Genomic DNA, 13,000 nt, shown 5'->3' on the forward strand with positions numbered 1-13,000 from the left:
ATTCCTCAAGACATTCTAGTCAGTAGCTTCACCTTCCCCTGAATCCTGGGTTCTGTCCATTCTCATCCCTCTCAGAGCCATTTCTAACTCCTAAATCTCTAGGGGAATCCCTTTACTCTCCTGGGCCGGGCTTGTCTCAAAGTTTCCCGAGGTTCCCAAGAAGAGCTTCACAAGACTGTCCAGGAAATGAGGATCGCTGACCACCACGCCTCAGGGCTCTTTTTGTAGCCCCCAAAGTTTATTGAGTAGAGACTGCAGGGTCATTGTAGGGTCAGGGTGAGGACGCCTGGCCAGGCCCTATTCACGTGACCGGACCCAGGAGGAGGAGTTCGTTTTCCCACCAGAGGGGGCGCTGGGGGCAATGGGCGGGTAGCCAGCCTCCTCCCTTCCCCGGTACTCCGGGCATTGCTCGCCAGTCCGGGTCGTGACGTAATCTCCCCGCGCCGGGGGCGGTACGCGCTTGACGCCATCTCCGGGCGCCCGGCTGGGGGGGCGCTGGGTGTGGGGCGGCTCCGGCGCCGGGGATGGCGGCGGCCGCGGTTGCGGCGGCTCCGGGACAAGAGGGAGGAGCCCGGGGAGCGCCGTGAGATGGGCCGGTGAGTGTCGCCGGGAGTGGGGGCTACCGAGTCGGCCTTACTGCGGCCAATGAGGCCTGGGCTCGCAGCTCTGGAGGAAGTGGCCCCCCGGAGCCGGTTGCCCCGCGGACCGAGGGAGCGAAAGAGGCCGCGCCTAGACCCCCGACCGCTTCTCACTGGCCCGGCCCAGAGAGCGGCCCCAGGCTGTGTCCCTGTGGGCCGAGGTATCCGAGTCCTGGGGGCGGGAAGCTGCCCCCAAACAAGGAAGCATTGCCTGCGGGGCCTCGCCCCTGCCCCTCTGCCTGAAAGGTCGACCCCGACTTTCTGACCGCAGATTTCCCAAATTCGGGCCCTTCCTCTGTTGTTGAGAGGACTGAGGGTTCACGGGAAGCCATAACCCCTGGTCTCTTCTAAGCTCCTCTCTTTCTGGCGGGCGCACCTCTCTCAGCGAATTCGAGTCTTAGGCTGGGATCAGCCTCTTGATTCCGGGCTCTGCTGGCAGTGTTGGCAGTTCTCCGGAATGGTCCCCCTTTCCTGTTAGCTCGGTTGGGCTCGCAAGTTAGGTCTTCCCCTGGAGAAATCCTCATTGAGCCCCTACAGTGACGAGGTTTCAGATTCCGAAATGTGTTTTGCCGTCGTGGGAACCTGGTGCTCAGGCTTGGCTCTTTGTTGTCATTCCCGCAGACCTTTTGCCTCTTTCAGTCCTTTTATTAGCTTGTGATTGGCTAACCCCTCAGTGACCTAGAGGCAGGTTTTCTTTAATATTTTAATTGTATGGAGCAAGGATCATTCTGGGATTGAATGTGTGACCCCAGTTTCTCTTGGAAATGAGGGAGAAAGCTAACTGCTTTTCACTTACTGGAACTGCTGGCAAAGAGGGTATACAGACTGTGCCCACTGTGAAAAGTTGTGTTTATGGAACCAAAGATTTGTGTTTCTACCTTGTTTTCCTGTCTTGTCGCATTTATTGTACCCACGCACCGTGTAGATCTTGAGAGAAATGTCTTCAGTTTGGTTTGAGGCTTGCAGGGTTCTGTAGGACTTGGACAGCACAGTGGGTAGTTTCTCCAAGTACTGGTCAGTGCTGCTTTCTCTGTTTTCAGAGGTTAAGACTCTCTTCTTCAGTGCTTATTGTTTCTGGTGTGTGAAGATTCAGATATTGACAGCTTAACATGAATTTTGTTTCCCCATTGTTAGCTAGGTGAGGATGAAGGCAATGCTTTCAGTTTGTGTCACACTTGATTCAGCACTTAGTACAAAGTTGTCACTTAGAAAATTTTACACATGCACACACACACAGGAACCTGTTATTTTTTTTTTTAAACCCTGGAAATCTGTTAATAATGCTTCCTCTTGAGTGACTCCCCCTTGACCTCTTTTTCTGCCCCAGAAACATAAATAATTGTTCTTTTTCCTCTAGTACCGCTTTTCTCGTTTAAATAACCTCCACGTCTGTGTTTTCAACAGTGCTGAATCAAGTGAAATCCATGAGGTTGATTTTTCCTGCTTCCCTTTGTTCACATGGACACAATTTGAGTCTTCCACATTTATTTGTGCATTTACCTAAAATTGGGATTGGAAGTAAATTTAATCTTTGGGAATAGGTACAGATAGAGAATGACGAATACGATGTAGTTCTCATCATGGCTCACTGGTGACAAACCCCCCCTAGTATCCAAGAGGAGGCAGGTTTGATCCCTGGCCTCACTCAGTGGGTTAAATATCCGGCTTTGGTGTGAGCTGTGGTGTAGGACCCAGACGAGGCTCGGATCCCACATTGCTCTGCCTGTGGTGTAGGCCAGCAGCTACAGCTCCGATTCCACCCCTAGCCTGTGCACTTCCATATGCTTTGGGTGTGGCCCTCAAAAGGCAAAAAAAAAAAAAAAAAAGAATATGATGTTAATGAAAGCAGTGAAGTTTGACAGGTGGAAAATTTTTCGCAGGGATGTCTTCCTACAAATTAGAGCTTACTGGATGGCTTTTTCTCTGTTCAACTGCCTGGGCACTCTGGATAAATGTGCTGTTAACTCTGGAGAAAAGGACATGTCAGGGACTCCTAGACTTTTAATATCTTTGTGGTTTTTTTACCTTTCTTGATGATCCTGGAGAGGGTTAGATGCTAGACTCCTGCTTACTTTTTCTCTTTCCTTTTTTTTTTTTTTTTTTAGGGCCGTACCCACAGCATATGGAAGTTCCCAGGCTAGGGGTCTGATCGGAGCTGCAGCTGCCAGCCTGTGCCACAACCACAGCAATGCAGGATCTGAGCCATGTCTGTGACCTACACCACAGCTCACGGCAAACGCTTAACCCACTGAGCAAGGCCAGGGATTGAACCAGCATCCTCCCGGATACTAGTAGGGTTCGTTGACCATTGAGCCATGACGGGAACTCCCTTGCTTACTTTATTTCTATTTCTGTCTTTTAGACTCCCAAGCCAGTGGGGAGGACACTGCTTCTTACTACAGCTGCTCAGAAGCACCACTGGAAGCTCAGGTAACACAGATGCTTTGGATACCTTGTTGTAGAGAAACATCTGAAATTCAGCAGTGGAAAAACCAAACAGTGTAATATCATAGAAATCTCTTTGAAGATCCAAAGACCTGAAGCCTGATTAGAAGAAATAGGTGACAAATTTCATATGGGTTGAAGCATTCAGACCAAAAAGACACTTTATTGCAATGGAAAAAAGCATGTGTGAAAGGTGACAGAGAAAAGGGGGAGAGAACTTTCTTATGAATCACACACACTTAAGATAAATAAACAGGTATATTTGGAGGAATGGAACCAGAATTTTAAAAAGTGCTGCCTAGAGCAGACCTATAATGGAAAAGGAGCCACTGGCAAAGGAAAACACAAAGGAAAAAAGAAAGGGAATGAATGAAGAAGGAAAATTAAAGGTGGTTAATGAGAAGAAAGAAGCATTGCCAGACTAGGGAGTCACCAAGTCTGTGTGAGGTCAGAAGGGGTTTGTTTTGTGTTTTGTGGTTTTTTTATCTTTTTAGGGCCGCACCTGCGGCATATGGAGGTTCCCAGGCTAGGTGTCAAATTGGAACTACAGCTGCCAGCCTACACCACAGCCACAGCAACATAGGATCTGAGCTGTGTCTGCAAGTTACACTACAGCTCATAGCAACTCCAGATCCTTAACCCACTGGGCGAGGTCAGGGATCAAACCTGCATCCTCATGGATGCCAGTCAGATTCGTTTCCGCTGAGCAATGAAGGGAACTCCATGGTCAGAAGTTTTGTTGCTTTTTGGGATAGAGAGATAAATTGTAGAAAATGCCAGAACAGTCACTCTCCCTATAGGGCCCAAGTTTGAATGTAGTATTTCATGGGCAAAGAAGATACTAATCTTCATAACATGACATGTTTAGGGAACAACATTGAACAAACAAAGAAGACAGTCAGACCTCAGGGTCCTTGACACCTGAGTCCTTGGGGTACTGGTGATAGGAGGAAAAGGAGGACAAGAATTTAGCCTGGCCTGGGGTCGTGGGGATGGAGATAAGGAAGATCATAACCCGAATTAGGGTGGGGAAAGGAAACAAGGATGAGGTCATACATTTAGGAAAGAAGATAGCACAGTAGTCTTTGGTGGCAAAAGGAGAATCTTGGGAAAAGGAGCCAGCAGCAAAGACCTTGTATTCAAATTCCCCTTAGGGGAAAAGGCTTAGAATACTCAAGGTCCCCATTAGAGGCACAACTAATCATGAATTGTTGGTTTCCCTGAGCTTGTAGAGCCCACAGGTTATTTACGCATTGTCCTTGTAGGTCTTTGTGGTTCTGTGATTGTTTCTTTCGTGTCCTAGGCTGGATGAGTGAGAAGGGTAGCATTCTTTTCTGGCCCTTTCTCATTCCTCTCTCTTTTTTTTTCCCAGCAGTCTCTTTTGTTACATCTTTCTCCATGGGCGCAGTTTCTGCTCTTTCCTTTGACTTGGTTTACCCCTAGGTTATGTTTCTTTGCTTCTGATTTGTTCCCAAGCAGATGTGGGCGCCCCAGCCAGCAGCAGAGAGGGGTGCAGGGGAGCCACAAAGAAGCCCCTTCTGATGCCCCAAGGAGCAAGCCGACCACTTCCAGGCTCCAGGAACACCACAAAGCAATATGAAACCTGTTCATGAAAGGAGTCAGGAATGCCTTCCACCAAAGAAACGAGACCTCCCCGTGACCAGCGAGGATATGGGGAGAACTACCAGCTGCTCAACTAACCACACACCCTCCAGTGATGCCTCTGAATGGTCCCGAGGGATTGTGGTGGCAGGGCAGAGCCAGGCAGGAGCCAGAGTCAGCCTGGGGGGTGATGGAGCTGAGGCCATCACTGGTCTGACAGTGGACCAGTATGGCATGCTGTATAAGGTGGCTGTGCCACCTGCCACCTTCTCCCCAACTGGCCTCCCATCCGTGGTGAATATGAGCCCCTTGCCCCCCACATTTAATGTAGCGTCTTCACTGATTCAACATCCAGGAATCCACTATCCCCCAATTCACTATGCTCAGCTCCCATCCACCTCTCTGCAATTTATTGGTTCTCCTTATAGCCTTCCCTATGCTGTGCCACCTAATTTCCTTCCAAGTCCCCTCCTTTCTCCTTCTGCCAACCTCACCACATCTCACCTTCCACACTTTGTGCCATATGCCTCACTCCTGGCAGAAGGAGCCACTCCTCCCCCCCAGGCTTCATCCCCAGCCCATTCATTCAACAAAGCCCCCTCTGCCACCTCCCCACCTGGGCAGTTGCCACATCACTCGAGTACTCAGCCACTGGACCTTGCTCCAGGTCGGATGCCCATTTATTATCAGATGTCCAGGCTACCTGCTGGGTACACCTTGCATGAAACCCCTCCAGCAGGTGCCAGCCCAGTTCTTACCCCTCAGGAGGGCCAGTCTGCTCTGGAAGCAGCTGCTGCCAATGGACAGAGACAGCGAGAGCGAAATCTAGTGAGACGGGAAAGCGAAGCCCTCGACTCCCCCAGTAGCAAGGGCGAGGGCCAAGGACTGGTGCCAGTGGTAGAATGTGTGGTGGATGGACAGCTATTTTCAGGTTCTCAGACTGCGCAGGTAGAGGTGGCAGTGCCAGCACACCGAGGTACCCCAGACACCGACCTTGAGGTCCAGCGGGTGGTTGGCGCTTTAGCTTCTCAGGACTATCGCGTGGTGGCAGCTCAGAGGAAGGATGAGCCCAGCCCTCTCAACCTGTCCCATCATAACCCTGACCCTCAGGGTGAGGGGCGAGGCTCAGCCAGGAACCCTGCAGAGATGGCTGAGAAAAATCAGGCCCGAGGGCTCTACACACAGTCCCATCAAGAACCCATGAAACATAGACCTGTACCCAAAGCAATGGTTGTAGCCAATGGCAACCTGGTGCCCTCTGGAACTGACCCAGGCCTGCTGCCCATGGGCTCGGAGATCCTGGTGGCATCAAGTTTGGACGTGCAGGCCAGAGCCACCTTCCCAGACAAGGAATCAACGCCACCCCCCATTACCTCTTCCCACTTGCCCTCCCACTTTATGAAAGGCGCCATCATCCAGCTGGCTACCGGGGAGCTGAAGCGGGTGGAGGACCTCCAGACCCAGGATTTTGTGCGCAGTGCCGAAGTGAGCGGGGGGCTGAAGATTGACTCTAGCACAGTCGTGGACATTCAGGAGAGCCAGTGGCCTGGATTTGTCATGCTGCATTTCGTGGTTGGTGAGCAGCAGAGCAAAGTGAGCATCGAGGTGCCGCCCGAGCACCCCTTCTTTGTATATGGCCAGGGTTGGTCCTCCTGCAGCCCTGGGCGGACTGCACAACTCTTCTCTCTGCCCTGCCATCGGCTCCAGGTGGGAGATGTCTGCATCTCTATCAGTTTACAGAGCTTGAACGGTAACTCAGTTTCTCAGGCCAGCTGTGCTCCCCCAGGCCAGCTGGGAACCCCCCGAGAAAGGCCTGAGAGGACAGTATTGGGACCCCGAGAGCAATGTGACAGTGATGGGAAAAGCCAGCCGTCAGGTGAGAGCTCTCGAATGGCAGAGCCCTCGCAGCCAGAGCCAGGTGCTCAGGCCTGCTGGCCAGCCCCAAGCTTCCAAAGATACAGCATGCAAGGGGAGGAGGCACGGGCTGCGCTGCTCCGTCCCTCTTTCATTCCACAAGAGGTAAAGCTGTCCATCGAAGGGCGTTCCAATGCAGGAAAATGAACCTCTCCCAGACCCAGCCTGGGGCTCTACCCCAGAGCTGGGCCTCACCGTGAGCAGGCAGAGGATTTGCACATGCCGAGCAGGGGGTGGCTCTCTTGGCGGTAAGGTTGCGGGGGAAGAGGAGGCATGAAGGCAGCCTCCCAAGGCAGTGTCTGTTGCCCATTACCCCATGGCCTCCTTTCAGGACAGCCGCAGAGGGTGCTGTGATGGGGAGCAGCAGGCCTGGGCCAAGAAAGGAAGGGGGTGCACACAGAATGAGAAACATTCCAAATATCAGGGCCTCCCTGTTCTTTCCTCCCCATCCCTAGCTCCTGCAAGGGGAGAGTCAGGCTTTGGAGCAGGTGGCAGAGGGAGGGAGCAAAGAAAGAGCCAAAAATGATGATCCACAGCTTATAGTAGCAGTTCAACTGTCTGAAGTCTTTTTTCCTTTCTTTTTGTGATGGGAGGGCGGGAGGCCCCATGGTTGGAAATAAGAGGGTTCCCACCCAGAACTCCTCTTTTGAGAGCCGTGCACTTTAAAGGGTAGTTTTGTTACAGACGACTGTGGCTGGTTTTGGCTGGGGGACTCCCCTTGATCCTCTACTTCAGCCCTTTCCCGTCTCTCCCCACCATCCCTCCCACAAGGCTTCTAGCACCATGAGAGAGAAGCCTCGCCAGGGTTCAGTGTGAAGTACTGCCTTGACGGGGACCCAATCCGGGGCTTTGGGAGAGAGACCTGATGGCCAGGCCGACTGGGCTCTAGGCAGGGCTTCTAGAAAGGTAGCTGACCTAACAAAGCTCTTCCTGCTCAACGTGTCAGACCCACTTTGAAACTGTACCGAATCCCTAGTTGGTAATGATGACTTTTGAGAGAACCAGTGGACCCTTTCCCCAGAACCCTCCACCCCCTCCCTCCGTCTGTCTATGTTGTGCCTAAGTGCCTGCGCTGCCCCCACCCTCTCGCTGCCCTAACTTCTCTGCATGGTGTCTTGACCTGGGCCTAATTCGTAACTGCACTGCCTTTCCCCTTCTGCAAAACTGGTTTTGTCCACTCTGACCAAGACCTCTAGTTTTTGGTGTGTAGGGGTCTCTCTGGTTTCCCTCTCACTTATATTCTCTATTTTTAAAAACTCAGAATCATGTCCCTTTCTCTTCTGCAGCTGAGCTGTTTGGTGGTGAAACAAGAAGGGAACAGGGCAAATACAGCTGGCTGGGCAGTGCCCATCCTTGCGTTTTTTATGGAGTCCGTCTCTTACGCTACTCCCTCTCCTAGGAGTTCAGACTTCTCCAGGCTGTCCCTTCCCACAGCCAGCTCTAAGGTTCCGGGATGGTCTTGATAATCTTTCAATACCTGAAAAGTCTCCTAGATTTCATTTCATGGTGGAGTATTCCTCTGCAAAGAGTATTTTCAATCTTAGTTGCATTTGCCCCCCTGTGTCTTAAAGTCCACTTTTTCTTCAAAACTTTTAGCATCAGCTTGGACAGTGGGATTCCAGTGGATATTGAGGATTAGACTCCCCCCATCTGCTTTCAGATGGGTTGGGTGGGTTTTTTGTTTGTTTTTTGGGGGTCTTTAGACTCTTGAAGCAACTCAGGGTATTGTCCACTTAGCTCTCTGGTGAGGCTTCTCCCAGGGTCTAACCCTGGCATTTCCTTTCGAGATGGACTGGCCGAGGCCTGGCCTATCATCAGGAGTCCCAAACCTCCGAGGTCTGATCTCTGCTCTGTCAAAGACTTTAGGCAAGTCTTGTGACCTCTCGCTCTTTCACTTCCTCCCCAGCTGCCAAATGGGGATAAATAATCTTACCTACCTCCTGGGGGAGGGAGAGTTCTGAGAATGGAGTCATTCTTAATGTTCAGGTGCTACAGGTTGTTCTCCTGGGGGAACAAAGTGACTGAGACTGGCTTGTTTGCTACAAGCCCTACACTCCATTGTTTCATTCCTTGAGAGCAGTTACCTGGTCAGCTTTTGGAGGCCCGCCCAAAGGAAGCTGCTGACCTGACCCCAAGTACTTAAGCATCCGGTTCACCTCGGAACCAAACACCACCCCTGTCTGGAGAACACTCAGCCTTGTACGTGTTTGGGATCATGTCCTTTCCCTTCTCTGTCCCCATTCTCTTTGAATGCTGCTTTCTGTGGCTTGTTCCCTCCAGGGGGCCTGTGAGACTGAGTCCCGAGGAGTCTTCTCAGATGGCAGCCCCAGGAGAAGGCCTCACTAACTGTTCCATGAGCAACTCATTCCTAGTGTCTCATGCATGGGTTTCTCAGAGACATTCTCATTAGGAAGGCTCATCAGCTGAATATAGTGACAGGCACACAGTAGACACTCAAGAAATATCCACCAAGGATACCAACTGAGCTTCCTCCTTATGGGAGCAAACCTGTATCTAATGCAGGCCAAGTAGTTAAAATCAAACAACCTTCGACTTCCTAGCCCGGCAACTTCCACTTGATCCTAGAAAGAGGAAATCTTGTGCACCTTGCCAAGTTGGGCCCTGAACTCTGCTAATATTCCTCTTCTGTCTCTTGCTGGTGAAGCAATACCAGCAGCTCCCCTAACACTGTGCTGTGCATTTGTGGTATGTTAATGCTTGATTCTGCTGAGCTGCAGAGGTGGCTTTCGTAAAGTATGGCCTCCAAGGGAAAGAAGCTCTGTGCCATAAAACTTGGCAAGAGCGGTGGCATTCCTCTTACCTTTTCCCTCTGGTTCAGTCTTTTCTTCCAGGCATGAGGAATAAGAAGAACCGATGGTGTGCCCATTCTTCCTTATAAGGATTTCTTAGGCTTTATTGTAAGAGACCTAAGAGCAGTTTTGAGAGAGAGCATTTTGGTGGCAAGCTATCAGGTTTGGGGGGAATTGGGCGATTGAACAAGGCCCACGTTAGTAGTAGAACAGCCTGAGAGCTTAGGGATAGAAAGGAAAATGGCTAATTCTGACACTAAACAGAAATGCCTATACCAATTTGGGCATTAGGGGAACCGGGTAGAGGACAGGTAATGCATTCAAGTCTTGAATCTTCATTCCTATCAAGATTAGTGTCAACAGGGCGGGGGGGGGGGTACTGGGAGGTCAGAGCTGAGCACTCATACCCGAGGGAAGAGGTTCCAGTAGGTCTGGACTGACCTTTCTACACTCTTGGTCCCAGTTGGCTGTAACACCAAGGGCTGTGGTCTGTGCTGCTTTGCCACTGCTGCTGTCTGCTCACTGTCCTGCCTGCTGCCCTTTATAGCTCCCTGTCTTTCTGTCTTTGGCCATTTAAATGAAATTCAGGCATTCTGTCTATTCTTACATGTGCAGGTGTTATTTTATATCAAAGTCATTGAGTAGGGATAGTATGAAATGCTGCTGGTGGGCTGATAAATCCAAAGGGATATGGCTTCAGTGCTTGTTGGGAGCCCTTTGGCTCTAAATATCTGACTCTTTTGAAGCAGAGACAAGCAAGTCCTATTAGTGGGTGTTTTCTGTGTATTAACTTCTTTCCTTTATGCTATCTTGTATCCTGTTTTAAAAAATAAATGATGAGGAACCAGGTTAGGGCCCGTGTCAGCATCCCAGGGAGGTTTATCTGGCTCCAGTAATATGGATTCTGGGGTCGGGGAAGGGTTTGAAGTTTGAAATAGCCCCTCAACTGGGGTTCGGTTTTATTTTTACCACTGGGCACCGTAGGAGATGCACAGGGTGGTGGTATAAAAACCTGCAACAAGCAGGCATGTTGAAGAGTTGAGTGATCACACTGGAGATAAAGGGTGGACATGGGTTGACTGGGAAAGCACCTGGGTCCATTAGAGTAAAGATCACCTGATTGATTGGATTGGCCTTGGGAGAGTAAGTCACAGTCTTAAAAGCAAAGTAAATTGGGCAAAGGCCAAGTTTTTCGGGAGACGTCTTGGCCTCCTAGGGGTAAGTTTACCAAACCACACTGAAGCTACAGTACTTTCCAGATGGGAAAAAGTGAACACTACAGTTGAGCAAAACCGTGCTAGGTTGGATGTTGACCGGGAACCTATTAGCCCTTTGCTGGGAAGCCTTCATCCTTCAGCTTCCCTGGGGTAGGGAAGGCTTCCCACATTATGCAATAATAAAATAAGCATCTGGGTCTTCACAGCTGTCAGTTGCTCTTTCAGCTCTAGAATCCATCTTTGGGCCAGAAGCCTGGTCTGGGCCTAGAATGATACTGGCCCTTGAGATGCTAGAGTTGGCTGCACTCTCTCCTTACCTGCAGACTATGCACAGTGCCTGGGGCGGAAGGAGGAGAGGTGGTGCGCTTTGCCCTGCTGAGCCTCCCCAGCAGGAACAGTAGTAATAAATGCACTTTTCACACTAAGGTTTCTTTATTAGTTCTCCTGTTGAGCCTAGATCCTTCCCCGGTAGATTGCAAACTCAAAGTCTGTGTGATTTCCCCAAGCCATTCTACTGCAAATGCCCAGCAGTGAAGATGGCCTCAAATTGGGTTCCTGTCTGCAGTGTGTGTGGCGGCAGCCCATGTGCCTTTACCTATTGTCAGACTTGCAAACATTTATTTCTGTCTTTATGACTCTCATGGGGATTGAGGTTCTTTAGAGAGAGAGAGTGCAAGCGCAAGCGAGCTGATGACACAGTGGTTTTACACCCACTCCCTGGACAGGGAGCTTGCATGTAGTTGTGAGCTGTGAGTGGTTGGTGCATCGCTGGTGTTACTGAAGGCAGGGTTCATCCCTCATTTGCTTGACACTCGCATTCAAGAGAAGCTTGTATTGGGGAAGATACTGACTGTATTCGTGGCAAACTTGAAGTATTAAAAATAAGGCTGTCCCTACAACCTTTCTAGTCACACACAGGTTCCCTGTAGCCAAAACAGTATATGTTCCAGCTGCAGAGAGCAGGTTGCTCTCAGCTTGCACAGCACCTTAGGGGAGGGAAGAATAAATGGATGGGGAATGGGGTGGAGAAAGGAGGATGGGAATGTTGTCATCCAGGTGGCTTTAGGGTCCTGAGGAGTAGAAGAGAAGGACGCCACTGGGGAGGTCTGACGGATGGATCTAATTTGTGTAGGAGTTCCCTGTAGATAAATTACTGATCTCCCAACTACTATCCCCAGTATGTAATGGCTAAATTAATATGTAATCAACTGCATTGTATCTAAAGCCTTAGAACTAGTCAGGTGCTCCCCCCACCCAATACCATTTCTTACCCTCTAATCCTACCTGATCTTTAACAAAGCATTAATAATTCTGAGGATAATCTCTATTTTGTTGTGCTTTTTTGTAACTGTTTTAAATAAATCAATTTGTACTGTATATTTGTACTTTTGTGAGATCCTTTTTGCTGTTTTACCATTTTAAGTCTCTGTACTTGGCTACACACAGATTGTATTTTTATTGTTAATGCTCTTCTTATGGATACCTGCATTTAACTTGTGGACTATGTAAACACAATATATATATATATATATATCTCAATATCTATATATCTATATATATCTATCTATATAAACTACTAGCTTTTCCTTTTGGTGTTTGCGCCTTCTTCCTGTCCCAGCCTTAGATGGTGGCCATTGGGTGGGGGCTAGAAGCCCTAGGCGGCAGAGCTTGTAATAGCAAATGGTGCCCATCTTCGTGTGTTGGCCTGGGGGCATATTGTGCACGCTGGTCCTGGAGCATCGTCTGCAGGTTCTGTTGCTCTGTATCTTGGAGACCTGGAAGTCCACCTGTAGACTCAGATACTCTACTAACACAAACAGTCACACAGGGGCCTGTCGGTGCCCCCACTGCTGGCCTCTTCTCCAGTTCTTTTCTCAGGAATACTGCTGGTAATTTCTGGAATAGGTCAGCTCCAATCATAGCTACTGCTTCTAACCTAGGAAGCTGCCACTAGTAAGAGGTCACTCAGATACGTGATAGTTACTCAGACATTTATTGAGCACTTGCGGTGTGCCACCAACTATCCTAAGTGCATTATATATTAACAACCATTTGTTGCTGGTACTATTTCCATTTTTGTTGTGGGTAGGGAAACCAAGATGTTTAAGTAACTTGCCCCGAGTTCCAGCTATTAATTGGCAGTACAGAATGTTAAATCCAGACATCTGATTCCTGAGTTAGTGTTAACTCACAGATTGTTGTGAAAATTAAATGAGATAATCCACTAACGTGCTCAGAGCAGTCAATGACACAACCACTGCTCAACCATTTTGAAACATTCCAGATAGGACTTCAGTATGGGGCTCTGTGAGAGAAGGCCATTGGCTTCTGGCTCAATTAAATGTATTCTTTTAAACGTCCAGTATTTTCTTAT

At 49.6% G+C, this 13,000-nt stretch overlaps 2 protein-coding genes across 3 annotated transcripts in view; both read left to right on the forward strand.

The window, feature by feature from the left end:
* Positions 1–497: 497 nt before the first annotated feature.
* On the forward strand, positions 498–12,003 carry ATXN1L (ataxin 1 like). 2 transcript variants are annotated; one of them, XM_084959672.1, is made up of 3 exons: positions 498–2,308; positions 2,833–3,068; positions 4,563–12,003. In XM_084959672.1, exon 3 carries the CDS (start codon positions 4,680–4,682, stop codon positions 6,744–6,746), a length of 2,067 nt encoding a protein of 688 aa, XP_084815798.1. In that variant the 5' UTR covers positions 498–2,308; positions 2,833–3,068; positions 4,563–4,679; the 3' UTR covers positions 6,747–12,003. The 2 variants fall into 2 exon arrangements, with proteins under 2 accessions (XP_084815798.1, XP_005664427.3); XM_005664370.4 differs by having other exon boundaries at positions 498–596; positions 3,001–3,068.
* The window catches only part of IST1 (IST1 factor associated with ESCRT-III), a 74,243-nt gene continuing 61,740 nt past the window's right edge, over positions 498–13,000 (forward strand). The window contains exons 1-2 of the mRNA XM_084959696.1: positions 498–596; positions 3,001–3,068. The gene's annotated coding sequence lies outside the window, so the exon portion shown is untranslated. The remainder of the gene's footprint in view (positions 597–3,000; positions 3,069–13,000) is intronic.

Source organism: Sus scrofa, chromosome 6 (genome assembly GCF_054392235.1).
Source record: "Sus scrofa isolate SSC_HxYL_T2T_F1_AM1 chromosome 6, Sscrofa_HxYL_maternal_Yorkshire_Landrace_v2.0, whole genome shotgun sequence".
Lineage (NCBI taxonomy): Eukaryota > Metazoa > Chordata > Mammalia > Artiodactyla > Suidae > Sus > Sus scrofa.